Source organism: Pan paniscus, chromosome 6, assembly GCF_029289425.2.
Source record: "Pan paniscus chromosome 6, NHGRI_mPanPan1-v2.0_pri, whole genome shotgun sequence".
NCBI classification, from domain to species: domain Eukaryota; kingdom Metazoa; phylum Chordata; class Mammalia; order Primates; family Hominidae; genus Pan; species Pan paniscus.
Window position 1 is genome coordinate 165,113,396 of NC_073255.2, and position 14,371 is coordinate 165,127,766.

Sequence of the window (14,371 nt, forward strand, 5' to 3'; positions counted from 1 at the left end):
TTGAGAATTGCTAAAGCTAAGTGACAGATACATGGGAGTCCATTATACCAGACCCTTTCCTTTTGGGTGAAATTTCCAGAAGAAACACTTTTTGGAAATGTCCAGTTCAGCCTGGCCCGTCCCCTGCCTGGGCAATGTTGCATTCCTGGGAAGGAAGGAGAGGAGGTGGGGAGAGAAGAGGGAGAAGGAGAATGTGACGTGGAGCTGAGCTGTATTTAAAGAGCACATTTGATTTCACTGCCTGGCAGATGTCCCAGGGCCTTGGGGGGACGGCAGACTGTCAGTGCGGGTGTGAAACAGTGAACTAAGACAGGGATTTAGCAAATCAAACAAGAAAGGAATGGTAAGAACCAGCTGCAAGGGGCAGGGAGAGGCAAGTCCTGAAGCTCACAGGAAAAAGCCAAAGCAGCAGACATCAGGGCCTCAAGCTCTGCCCCAGTCCTGCTGGGCCTCAGGTGTCCCACAGAAGCCAACTCCCCCCACCCAAGGGGGCATCGTGGTATTCCTGCTGTGCAGCTGTCCCTCCATATTAAATAACACTGTGTAGGCAGAGAAGCCTTTAGACCATTTGTAACCACGCAATGGGTTCACCTTGCCTGCTGCGTAGACAGAACCGATTTATCAAGACAGGGGAATTCCAATAAAGAGTAACGCATGCAGAGCAGGCTGTGCAGGAGACGGTAGTTTTACTATTACTCTAATCAGTCTCCCCAGAGCAGGGGGTTTTAAAGATAATTTTGCCGGTAAGGGCTTGGGAAGTGGGGAGTGCTGATTGGTCAGGTTGGGGATAGAATCACACCCGGTCAAGTTAGGTTTTCTTAATGTCTTCTGTTCCTGGGTGCGATGGCAGAACTGGTTGGGCCAGATTACTGCTCTGGGTGGGGTCAGCTTATCCATGGAGTGTAGGCTCTGCAAAATATCTCAAGCACTGATCTTAGATTTTACAACAGTGCTGTTACCCCCAGGAGCAATCTGGGGAGGTTCAGACTCTTGGAGCCAGGAGCTGCATGACCCCTAAATTGTAATTTACCCAGGAGCTACATGACCCCTAAATTGTACATTGTAAGCCTCAGAAACGAGGCTCCTATTTCTCCCTTCACAACCTTGATCCAGCAGCAGCCTGTGGCCGGCTCATCCCATCTCTTCCCTTGCTTACTTAGACCCCTTCCAGGGCCAGGGGCAGGTCACTACTCACATCCTACCCCACCCTCCCCAGACAGAATCCTCCTGAGTCCGGGAGATTCCGACAGTGCAGAAGGAAACACCAAGGGGCCTGTTCAGAGGCCTGCCAGCGTTTCCTCTGGGGTTTCCCTTCAGCCAGCCTAAACTGGGCCCTCCAGCGCCGGAGGCTTCCAGACAAAGACGGACCCTCCCTGCAGAAGGTTGGTGTTCCATCTGGGGAAAATGTCCCCAGTCACACCCCAGAAAAGCACCCCTGCCCCACCCTTTTCATGCCTTAATTTCTGAGAAACACCAACCCTCACAGCTTCACCCTTTCTGTGTAGAAAATGTGCGCATTTCTCTGAGGGAGAGCTGTAGGCGCTGTGTCAGCCATATGGAGCAGAGCCTCCCCCACGCAGGCCCGAAACAATCATAGAAGTGGGGGCTCCCTTCCTCTCATGGGCTTGGACTTTGCCTCTGGATTTTGGACCCAAAATCTGGAGCCGGTCTGCACAGCCTAGCAATGATCTGGGGCTCATGGAAACAGTCTAGGAACCCCCACCATACTTCAGGATGGAACAATTGAGGGTCCAGCCCAGCCTTGGGGGAGCATGTCAGGGTGTTCTTTACTCAGTCAATTTAAATGGATGACGGAACTGATGCTTAGAAGCCTCATAAGACCTGCCCCCAAACAACTCACATCTGAGGATTAGAACCTGACTTGCAATGCCCAGGTGACATATATATACATGTAGAAATACAAAGACAGAGATTGATGGATATTTCTTTACTTGCCCCATCTGTGCCCCAAACACATACACACAGAGATTTCCAGCCGTTTTCTGCTTGCCCACCCATCCCCACCTCTCCCCAGAGGGACATCCATTAGGAAATGCACTTGCAGGCCATGTCTCTATCCTAATGTTGTTTTTCGTTTGTTCTTATTGTGCTTATTTGTTTGGTTTAGTGATGGAGTCTCACTCTGTCACCCAGACTGGAGTGCAGTGGTGCCATCATAGCTCACTGCAGCCTCAAACTCCTGGGCTCAAGCGATCCTCCCACCTCAGACTCCTGAATGGATGGAACCACAGGAACATGCCACCATGCCTGGCTAAGTTTTTTTTTTTTTTTAGAGGTGGGGTCTTGCTATGTTGCCCAGGCTGGTCTCAAACCCTTGGCCTTAAGTGATCCTCCCATTTCACCCTCCCAAAGTGCTGGGAAGTGTCCTAAAGTCGAGGAGCTTACAGCCTGGGTTGACTGTATACACACACACACACACACACACACACACACATATGCACACACACACAGAGCTGGCTCCAGGGCTCACCCACAGGTCTGCCCACCTTCCCCACCAGCACTGCCGGAAGCCCCCTCCATTAGTCTCCTGTCCTGCTCCTTCTCTAAGATGAAGAGCTCTTTAAATCATGGTCATTGTGGCTGGGCGCGGTGGCTCACAAATGTAATCCCAGCACTTTGGGAGGGCAAGGTGGGTGGATGACCTGAGGTCAGGAGTTCGAGACCAGCCTGGCCAAATGGCAAAACCCCGTCTCTACTAAAAATACAAAAATTAGCCAAGAGTGATGGCACATACCTGTAATCCCAGCTACTTGGGAGGCTGAGGTGGGAGAATCACTTGAACCCGGGAGGCAGAGGCTATAGTGAGCCAAGATCTCGCCACTGCACTCCAGCCTGGGTGACACAGGGAGACTCCGTCTCAACAACAACAAAAAAAACATAGTCATTTTTTTCCTGTTCCTCACCCCATCCACTCATCTTCATTTTCATATATTTTACTTGTACATTTGTTTATTAATATCTACCCCAATAAGAATGTAGGCTCTGCCAGGCACAGTGGCTCACTCCTATAATCCCAATACTTTGGGAGGCTGAGGCAGGTGGATCACCTGCGGTCAGGAGTTTAGAACCAGCATGGCCAACATGTATCTACTAAAAATACAAAAAATTAGCCGGGCATGATGGTGGGCGCCTGTAATCCCAGCTGCTCGGGAGGATGAGGCAGGAGAATCACTTGAACCTGGGAGGCAGAGGTTGCCGTGAGCCGAGATTGTGCCATTGCACTCCAGCCTGGGCAACAAGAGCAAAACTCCATCTCAAAAAAAAAAAAAAAAGAATGTGGGCTCCCAGCAGGCAAGGATTGTCTTTTGGTCTGTTTTGTTTCCCGCTAGATCCCCAGCATCTAGGCTAGATCCTTACACAGAGTAGGTACAACCTGTTGGCTGAATGGGTCTCTAACCTCAAGAGCTGATGCCCCATGTCCCCTTTGCATTTGGGTACAAAGAAGTGGCATGAGGGGAGGTGGAATGCTCAGCAGTCTGTCCACTTAGAGGATTCCAAGCCAGATATGGTTGCCAAAGTCCTGTCATGTGGACAAGACTGGAGGGAGATTGGGGACCAACAGGTAGAATGTGGCAGAAGGCAAGCTTTGGCTTAGTCGTACCATCAGAACTACTCTCCGATAGAAGGGCCAGCTGGGGCAGGCTGTGGGCAGATTGCTGTGGCAATGGCGCCCAGGTGTGACCCCTGCCTTCTGGTGTCCACCCTCGATGTAGGCTCCCCACAACACTGACACTGGGCTTGGCCACGTGACCTGCTTGCCACAGTGGGACAACAGCAAACAAGACACAAGCAAAGGTTGGAAAAGTGCTTGCCCATGGGGGCTTGTCCTCTCTCGCTGCAGGGAAATCTTCAGCCACTATGCGAAGGAGCCCAGACTAGCCTCCAAGAGGATAAGCGACCCTGTGGAGAGAGGCCCCAGCCCCAGCCATCCCAGCTGTATTAGTTGGTCTTTTTTTTTTTTCCTATATTTTCTGATGCTGTGACATCTTGGGACCTCACTGACACTGCAGGGACCGATCCTCCCAGGGTTAGCTAATTCCCAGAGATAGCAAACAGCTCAAGGGGTGCATACCTTTCAAATGCAAACCAACCAATCTAAAGCCCACACCCCAACCACCTCCTCTATTGGGCTGTCATACTCAGGGCCACTATCCCCTACCCTAATCTTCCCAGAGCCAGGTACCAGACAACTAGAGCCAGCTCCCATGCTCCAGAGCCCACTGAAATTACTCAAACTAGCCAATCCTAAACTTGCTTACCCTCACTTGCCTTGCTTTTCCTATGCAGTTGAACCAGTATTCAAACCATGTCAATGGGAATCATTCTCCATCTCAGCTTTGTTTCCTTTGGCATTGGCTTTATTCTTAGACGGTGGCAAAAGTGATCATCAAAAACTCCAGTCCTATACCTTCCAGGTTGGCAACTCCCCAGGAAAAAGAGCTCTCCTTCCTAAATGTTCCAGCAAAAGCCCCAGAGCTGACTCCCATTGGTCTGGCTTGAATCACATGTCTATTGCTGAGCCAATCACTGGGACCAGGAAAATGCAGTACTGTGATTGGCTAGATTTGAGTCGAACCAAGGAAGGGGTCAATTGCACTTGGAATGAGAATGGGGATAGGGTAGTTTCCCAAAGGAAAAGAGGGTGTGTTACCAAAAAGCAGGAGAAATGGGTCTTGGGAAGGAAGAAACAACAGATTTCCTCCAGGAATGCTCTGAGCCTTTCTTTCCTGGCCTGTCTGATTCCTGACAGCTTTCTGGAACCTTGTCCCAGTCTGGATTTCTTTCTGAGAGAAGGAAGAGACTCACTCCCTTTGACCCTTTACTTTTGTACTGAGAACCAAAACCAGCTCTGACTGGCTCTTAACTTCAACCACACGGCATCAAATAAAAAATAATGTTTGACCCCAGATTTAGAAAAGGGTGGAGTGATTGTCCTTGGCTCTGACAACTGCTTCTGATAAGTATGAAGAACATTTTTGTTATTGGTTATAGTGGATTGGGGCTTGATATTAAGTCATCCAAATTGTTATTGCTCTCATTGGGGTTATTTTACTGGTCTTTCTGCTTTGTCGGGGGGTCATTATTTCCACTGGGAAATTTGTTCTTTTTTTCTTCCCTTTTAATGGAGGTCGTGTTGTTGACACCTTATGTTGTAGGGATGGCTGTTCTGATTGCTTTACAAAAAGCATAATGATCAGAAGGATTCCTTACAGCAGAACAGCACCTTGCCATCTATAAAGCACTTTCACACACGTTATTACATTTGATCTCTACAATAAGCAGCATTGAGGAGAACAAATAGTATTATATCCACTTTCTATAGATATGGAAATAGACCCAGAGAGGTTAGGTGACTGGTTAAAGGTCACAGAGCTATGTTGCCTTAGGTAGCAGGAAAATATTGGCAAGGAATAAGCAGGCATTTATTCAAGGCTTGATTTATTTAACAAGATAAGGCTTTATTGTTACAAAGTTCATCAGGGCTCAACTCCCCAGCTCCCTTCTTATTTTGGTACACAAACTACATAGCTCCAAAGGGACACACACACACACACACACACACACACACACACAAACCCTGGGCCACCAATAGCCAAGGCTAGAGCCCAGCCAAGCATGTCAGCATGCAGGCTCACCCACAAGCAGGTCTGGGAGATGCAGGCCTGGCTCATGGGCAGGTGCCCAGGAGCCCACAGCTTGGTTCAGTCCTCCCGCAGAGCTCCTCACCCAACCCAGCACCTTCTCTCCTCAAAGGGGGTGTGGCTGGGGCTATGGGTAGGGCTGAGGCTTTGTCAGGAGGGAGGAGGCAAGTCTGGGAGGGTCTGGGGAGCTGGGGAAATCTGAATGGAAACTCCAGGCTGATATGCTGGGGACATTCCTTCCAGGGACTCTCCTCTCCCTCTACATCATTGCCTTTTCTCTCTGTGCCTGAACCCTGGACAGAAAATGAGTAGACTTTATGGGTCACGTGGAAACCAAGGGGTAGGGCTCACCCACAAGCAGGTCACAAGACAAAAGCAGAGAGCAAGGTCACCAGAGTAGGTGCTATCTCCACTGTCCCTCCTGTCATGGGAAGAAGGGCCTCCGGGAAGCTGGGAAGCCCCCCACACCACCTCTTGCTGTGGTCCTAGGAACCTCCAGGCAATCCTCTCTATTCCAACACTCTGCCTGTGTCCTAACAAACAAGGTAAGTGGCAACTCCTGCAGAAGTGGTCCCTGACCCCGACCCTGTCATCTCACCTCTGGGACTCATTGTGGAAGTCCTGGGCATTCAGCATGACAGACTGGCCAGTGGGGAAGTGACCCAGCCCCAGAGCTCTCTGGGAAACTTCTGCATTGGCCCCTGACCCCACCCTGGGGTTTTCATAGGTCCAAGCACCTTCCCGGCATCCAGGTGAAAGGCCCAGAGCTTATTCAACCCTGCCCAACCTGGCCTGGATGCTTCCTGGATGTGCACTGCTGGGAGACTTCTATTCTGGAAGATCCTGTCTCAAAGAAGAATAGGAAATGCCAGAAACTCATCTATCTGATAGGATTTGTTTTTCCCCATAGGAGAAAAACCCAATCACACCATCTCCCACTTGGAACAACTGCAATTACCCACTCCCCATAAGTGGAAGAACACCAGGGCTAATCAAATGACACCACTCCAGGAAGCCAATGGCTCCCAGTACCAATCTTTTTGAAAAGCCCATATGGAAAGCTACAAATTCTATTTGTCTTGTCTGGGGGGGAAATGAGTTTTAAATATGTTGAATCAAAAATGATATATACCAGACACTAGTGATCCAGAACAAACGCCTTGGGAGAAAAACTACTCTGAAAATGTTCAGTATTCAGGTTGCCAAAGAACTGGGAATTTAGGCTGAAATATACAAGCACAGAACATTCACACTGGACAGCCACATGTCCCTTACCAGGCCCAGATGGAATTGGTCCTCAGACAGAGCCCTGGTTCCTTCCTGAGCACTGGCCTCAGCAGCTTCCCCCAGGGACACTCCCTGCCACCTCCTGGTGAGCTTCAATGTCTTCCTGCTGGGCCAGGCTGCTGAGGCCTGAGGATCTCGGGTCCGCCCTATGCAGCCAGCCTGACCGGGTTGAGGAAAGGCTGGGGAGGTAAAGAAGAGGTCTGCTTTCCACCAGATTCCCAAGCCCAGCAGACAATTATGCCATTAAATAGTCAGTTTACAAACCATGGAGGGCGCTGATTGTTCTCTTCCAAGACAAACCGGTGAGGTAGGAAGCTCCTGGGAGTAGGCACTGGGAGACCTAGGTTCTAACCCCAGCTCCACTAGTAGCTGCTAGTGCCAAAGGTCTTGGGCAAATCTCTTCTCCTCTCTAGTCCTTAGTTGATAAAATAAGAAACTGAATTTAAATGCTCTCTTTCGATTCTACAACTAACATATTTTTTTTCTTTTCACTCTTTCAACAGTCTGTAGAAAAGGGTAGAAAAAGATCCCTCTTTTTTTTCAAGAGGGTAGAGAATGGTGAATAAGAGCAGTCTTTCAAGTCAGCCTGCACAGGTTTGAATCCCAGCCTGGCTCCTTTCAAACTGTGTGACCCTGAGCAAGTGACTTAACCTCTCTGTGCTTCCATTTTCTCTTCTCTACCATGAAGATAGTAGTATCTGTCTCACAGCCTTGTGAAAGGACATGATGAATTAGCATTCAAAGACCTTTCAATAGCTCCTAGCACATAGCTATTATTTCTTCAGCAACTACTGTATACCACGCGCTGTCCCAGGCACTGCAGATACAGAAGTGATTGAGAGCCATGGTCCTTGCCCTCCAGGATCGTACTGTCTCCTAGGAAAACGTTGCCCTGGCAGCCTCTCTCTGATGGTCACATGTTTGCATCCCTAAGGGTAGGATGGTTCCTGGCCTTCTGCCCAGGCACGGGGTTGGGCACGAAGCAAGTCCCCCCACAGGTCTCTGAGGCACATACCAGCTGCCTGACTCTTGATTTTTTCTTTCCCTGCTTCTTTACTGCTTTTCCCCTCCTGATTCCACTTCATGTCTAACTTCAAAGAGAATAGGAATAAATAAAAGCTCCTGCAAAAGAGGCTGTCGTCCTCCTCCCTCTGCATTCCCTCTCTAATCTTCTCTCCAGTCTCCGCCTGTTGGTGTTGCATCACTCCTGCTCACAGCCTCGCTCCATTTGCCCCGTTTAGGGAGCTAGGAGATCCCTCGGTGCCTCCTGCCCTCCTAAGAACACACTCTGGCCTTGCTCTTCCTAGAACCCGACATGGCCATAATCTTCTTGGTTCGTGAGGACATTGGCTGCAGGAACATTCAGCTGTGTTTTCCCAGGGGATGGGGGCGGGGGCCAGAGAAATTGTTCAGCTCCTGCGCAGTCAGCAGGGAAGGTAATCGGGATTAATCTGAGCACTGCCAAATGCAGATGAGTCCCAGCCAAGGAGGGAGGGCAGGAAGCTACTGTCTCAGGGGCCAGCTGCTGCTGCTGCCAGGGGGTCCGGGGATGAGGAATGAGGCACTGGCACAGATCAGAGAGCCCCAAGAGGTTTGGACAGCATCGTGGAGTTCTGGAGCTGCCCAGCCCAGTCTGGCCAGGAGGGCTGCTTTGTGGATGTCTTTCATGGCATGTTGAGAGCTGGCAGGCTAACTGTGTATGCACAAATGCACACTGGCTGTTTGAGGAATTCCCAAATCCCTTGCTGGAGGCTAGATTATGAAAAACAGGATTCTAGAGGAATCCTGTGGCCTCCCGTGCCACCATGCTCATTCTTGGGCTGCCAGGGGTCAGGGGGTGCTGGGAGGAGGAGTGCAAATGGCAGCCCTTTGGCCAATTCTGGCAGGTCCTGGGTCAGACAGATTAAATGATGGTAAGCGAGGAGCTGGGCAAATATTTCTGAGTGCCTACTGTGTGCCCGATGCTGTGCCAGGCTCCAGAGAAACAAAACTGAACAAATAGAGGGGCTCATAGCCTGGTGGGAAGACAGTGGCACTGGGGGACACAGAGGCTCCCTGAGCTGTGGGAAACATGTGGAGGTGATCTTTGGGGTCCTGGCACCCCCTCCTCCATGCCCCTCATCCCTGCAAGTACCATAATCCTTTTACAGTATTAGTGGCTGATGGAGAGTTACTTCCAGGATGATTTGTTTAAAGAGGAAATTCTTGAAGCCCTCAAACCCTCCAGTGGTAACAGGGGGCAGGGGATCAAAATGGCAACGTTTTAGGCCTCCTGCTACATCTGGGAAGGGGGAAGAAGTAATCACCCACTGACCTGAGGTCAGGATGTCAGGGGCCTGGTCCATGCCCTGTCACTCCAGGCTGGGTGAGCTGGGGCAAGTCACTAAGCTCTCAAAGCCTCCCTCACAGGTTTCTGTGCAGCTTAGAGGAGATGCTGTAATTGGCAGGGAAGGGGCAGACCATGGTGTGATGCACTGCTGGAGCCTCCCTGTCTTCATCTTGCAGTAGCCCTGTGGCCCTTTCATATCCCTGGATGCACACTTGCTGCTGAGTTTCCTATGGGTCATGTTCACATTGATTTATGTGTAAACAGTTGTTGAAAATAATACAATATTTTATGAGGCTAAACAGAAGACAAGGGGCCCTAATAAAAGCAGATGCATAAACCAGTGGAACAGAATAGAGAACCCAGGAACAAATCCACACATCTACAGTGAACTCATTTTCAACAAAGTTTCCAAGAACATACATTGAGGGAATGTATTTAATAAGTGGTGCTGAGAAAACTAGATATCCATAGGCAGAAGAATGAAACTAGACCCCTATTTCTCACCATATGCAAAAATGAAATCAAAATGAATTAAAGGCTGAAATAAGACCTCAAACTGTGAAATTATTACAATAAAACATTGGAGAAACTCTCCAGGACATTGAAGTGGGCAAAGACTTCTTGAGCAATATCCCATAGGCACAGGCAACCAAAGCAAAAATGGACAAATGAGATCACATCAAGTTGAAAAGCTTCTGCACAGCAAAGGAAACGATCAACAAAGTGAAGACAGACCCCACAGAATGGGAGAAATATTTGCAAACTACCCATCTGACAAGGGATTAATAACCAGGATATATAAGGAGCTCAAATAACTCTCTGGGGAAAAAATCTAATAATACCACTTTTAAAATTGGCAAAAGATCTGAATAGACGTTTCTCAAAAGAAGACAAACAAATGGCAAATATGTGTATGATCCAAAAGACAGGCAATAACAAATGCTGGCGAGGATGTGGAGAAAAGGGAATCCTATACACTGTTGGTGGAAATGTAAATTAGTACAACCACTATGGAGGACAGTTTGGAGGTTTCTCAAAAAAAAACTAAAAATAGAGCTACCATATGAGATCTGCACTCCTATGTTTACTGTAGCACTGCTCACAATAGCCAAGATTTGGAAGCAACTAAGTGTCCACCATAGATAAATGGGGCTGGGTACGGTGGCTCACAGCCATAATCCTAGCACTTTGGGAGGCCAAGGCAGGTGGATGGCTTGAACCCAGGAGTTTGAGATCAGCCTGGGCAACATGGTGAAACCCTGTCTCTACAAAGAAATACAAAAATTAGCCAGGTGTCATGGCATGTGCCTATAGTCCCAGCTCCTTGGGAGGCTGAGGTAGGAGGATCAATTGAGCCCAGGAGGTTGAGGCTGCAGTGAGCCATGATTGCTCCACTGTACTCCAGCCTAGGCAACATAGTGAGACCCTGTCTCAAAAAAAAAAAAAAAATAGACGAATGGATAAAGAAAATGTAGTACATATATACAATGGAGTACAATTCAGTCATAAAAAAGATGAGATCCTGTAATTTGCAACAACGTGGATGGAGCTGGAGATCATTATGTTAACTGAAATAAGCCAGGCACAGAAAGACAAACTTCATATGTTCACGCTTATCTGTGGGTGGTAAAAATTAAAACAGTTGAACTCATAGAGATAGAGAATAGAAGGATGGTTACCAGAGACTGGAAAGGGTAGTGGGGGTGGGGGGAGGGGTGATGGTTAATAGGTACAAAAAAAATTGAAAGAATGAATGACACCTAGTATTTGCTAGCATAAAAGGGAGACTATAGTAAAAATTAATTTAATTGTACATTTTAAAATAACTAATGCTTGAGGGAATTAATAGCTTATTTACCTTGATGTGATTAGTACACATTTGCATGCCTGTATCAAAAGATCTCATGTAACCCATAAATATGTACATCTACTGTGTACCCACAAAAATTAAAAATTAAAAAAAATTTAAGGCCAGGCACGGTGGCTCACGCCTGTAATCCTAGCACTTTGGAAGGCCGAGGTGGGTGGATCACTTGAGGTCAGGAGTTCGAGACCAGCCTGGCCAACATGGTGAAACCCCGTCTCTACCAAAAATATTTTTAAAATAGCTGGCTGTGGTGGCGTGTGCCCGTGATCCCAGCTACTCGAGAGGCTGAGGCAGAAGAATCGCCTGAACCCAGGAGGCAGAGGTTGCAATGAGCTGAGATCATGCCACTACACTCCAGCCTGAACGAGAGACTCCGTCTCAAAAAAAAAAAAAAGAAAGAAAGAAAGAAAAAATTAAAAAAGAAGACAAGGGACCCTTGTGGGGTGTGGGGAGGGAGCATCTGTGACCCACATATTCTGTGGCCAAAGGGGCCAAGTATCTGAAAAGGCAGCCTCAGGACCATTTAAAATAGGCTTGATGGAACCAGGTACCCCCAGGGCCTGGACAGGGGAGGGCGTGGGTCTCCAATACGCGCTTGCCAGTCCTTTAAGCTGATTGAACCACGGTTTGTGCCCAGCGCCCGGTGGCTACCCAATAAACGTTGGCCCGTGCTCCTCTCGCCAAACTCAGCCACCACATGGGTCGGGGCCGCTGTGCCTCAAGCCCTTCGTAGGCTTCCACCGTCAGGCGGCGCTCGGCCGAGAGGCCCAGCCTAGTCCCCCACGCCTGGATGTGGAAAGCGCCCTCCACCTTCTCCGGGGACCCCTCTGCCTCACCGGGAAACCGCTAGGGGTGCTGGGCAGAGGCAGTGTGTTCCCGCTCTGCCTCGCGGCTTTTCACGCGGCTGAAAGGGGTGGGGGTTGCAAAAAGCAAGGTCCGGGGCAAGGACGCCGTCTTGGTCAAGGCTTTCCACGCCGGGCTGGGGAGAAGAGCGCAGCCACGTGGGAGAGTTAACAAGGGCCCCCCCACTGGGATGCCAGCCACCAGGAGTCTAATCCTGATGCTGTGTGGCCTGGGCACACGTTTTCCCCTTTCTGGCCTTGTTTGCTCAGCTGAAAAATCGCATCCTAGACCCATTTGCTTAGGTCGATTCTGCATCAACAATTCCACGATTCGGTAGATAGGTGTATCTGGTAGGGTGACACCCAGTCAGACCCCCCAGCAGCCACAATCCTTTGCCTCTGAGCCGACATAACACGTTTGGAACACACGTTCTATTTGCGGTGCCAGCCGAGCTCTGAGGCCACAGCTGGGTCCAGCGGGAGACAGGAGAGCACAGGGTTAACAGCTGGGCCGGGAGGCCGGGAGGGCGACGCCTGGGTTCTAGTGCCAGCGCCCTGTGACCGTGGGCAAGTTACTCAATCCCTCCCTGCGCGGGGCATGGTACCGTGCTGGCCCCGCGGGGCTGGTGGTGGGAGTGGAATGAAACGATGCGCGCCAGGTCCGCGCGCGGGCCCGGCGGAGTCCTCGCTCCCCACGCAGGAGGACTGCCTGGGCGGGCGTGGGAGGGCTGGGAACCCCAGTATCATCCCGGCTGTCCGCCCAGTGTCTCCCAGAAAAGGGGAGTCGGAATCTCTCTCACAAGGAGTCGAGTCGGAGGAGACTCGAGTCCTCTGGAAACCGCTGAGCTGCTCGGGTGCCTTTTCTTTTTGTCCTGGAAGGAATCTATCAGTACAGGAAATGTCTTCACGATCCCCGCCCCCGACTCTTCACAGAGCCCACCCTGTGCCCCTTTCTGACCCGGTCCGGGAGGGCTGGGGCCTCTCCCCAGGTGCCATCTCCGGCCTGGGGAGCCACAAACTGCCGCGGTCGGTGTCCGCAGGCGCAGAGCTGCGCCCTGACTCGCCCGGCTGGGTCTGGATGATCCCACCCGCTCAGCAAATTTCCCTTTTTTATTGTTGGTTTTGTCTGTTGGCTTTTACCCCCTTTCCTTTTCCTGCTTCCCCTGAGTCAGCAATGCTAAGCCCAGCGAAGCACAGGGGGCCAAAGGGAGAGACACACGGAGCGCCCCGGGGTCCCCCAGCCTCGGCGGCCCCCGAACCCCCCAGCCAGCCTCGAGCTGCCCTTCTGGGCCTCTTTTCTGCCAAGACCACTGAATGCCCATCCCCGAGGGCCCAGTCGAAGAGGATTGGAGAGGGTCAGGGTGGGAGGCGGGGCGATGGACAGCGGCGCCAGTGGTCCCGTGAGCGCTCCTGCTGCCCGCAGGTCCGGTACTCTTAGCTAACTGTACCTGGATGACTTCGGCCCCTTTAACAAGCACTTTCCATTTAACTCATTTCATCATCTCAATTCTGTGAGTGGGTCCTGTTATTATCCCACACTGTTATTGTCAGCCACCAAGTCAAGCAATAACAATAACATAACAATGAAAGCCCAGCAAACCAGTAATTTTTCATCTGAGTATTAAGATTTGAAGAGAATATTTGGAAGGTTCCTGCCCACAAAAATATCACCCTACACTCAGGTCTAAATATCTACCAGTGGTGATTTCTTCATTTGAATTAATTGCTGTTCTTTGCCAGGCTTGGGAAGACAAGTCTAGCTGTCTGGACTTTACATGTGTGTGCATGGAAGTGTGTGCTATGCAATAATACTTACACTAAAAATGCATCTGTTGTTTATCAGGGGCATATTTACACTAAAAAACGATCCATGGATAATCTGAAATTCAGATTTAACTGGGTGTCCTGTCTTTTTATTTGCTAAATATGGCAATGTTAGCCCTGTTGGCCCTGCACTAGGTCTCATCCAACTTGGATCTAGATTGACCTAAGCAATGAAGTTGGATTCCTAGGACCTCACCTCCCTAGAAATTCCCTCTCCAGAACAACTACAGAGCACTTAGCTGTGGAGGAGCCCCAGGGGGCCCTCGTTTCTAACCCATTCTGCAGTGAAAAGAACTTGAGTCTAGAGACCTGTATTCTGCCCCGAGCTGAATACGCTCCCAGGGATCTCAGAAAATGCCAGATACGTGGAGCCTCCATTTCCTCATCTGTAACATAGGGATAATCACACCCAGCTCACGCTATTATAGTGAGAGTTAGACTAGAGAAGGCAAATGCCCGAAGAGTGAATTAGGGACAAAACTGCAGATCTTCAACATTTCTGCTCCCTCACCTGCACTGACTGATTCAGGCTCCAGTAGAGCAGCATTTACACCTTAGT

General features: G+C 49.9%; 1 protein-coding gene across 4 annotated transcripts in view; it reads right to left on the bottom strand.

Moving 5' to 3' along the window:
• RBM28 (RNA binding motif protein 28) overlaps positions 1 to 14,371 on the bottom strand; it is a 123,912-nt gene that overhangs the window by 38,830 nt on the left and 70,711 nt on the right. Inside the window, exon 20 of one of the 4 annotated variants that reach the window (XM_055115374.2) lies at positions 2,927 to 7,129. The exons of the other annotated variants lie outside the window; for them this stretch is intronic. Within the exon in view, the coding sequence (XP_054971349.1) occupies positions 7,097 to 7,129 (33 nt within the window). The 3' untranslated portion in view covers positions 2,927 to 7,096. Of the gene's footprint in view, positions 1 to 2,926; positions 7,130 to 14,371 lie in introns of those variants that run through there. 4 annotated transcript variants of the gene reach the window in all.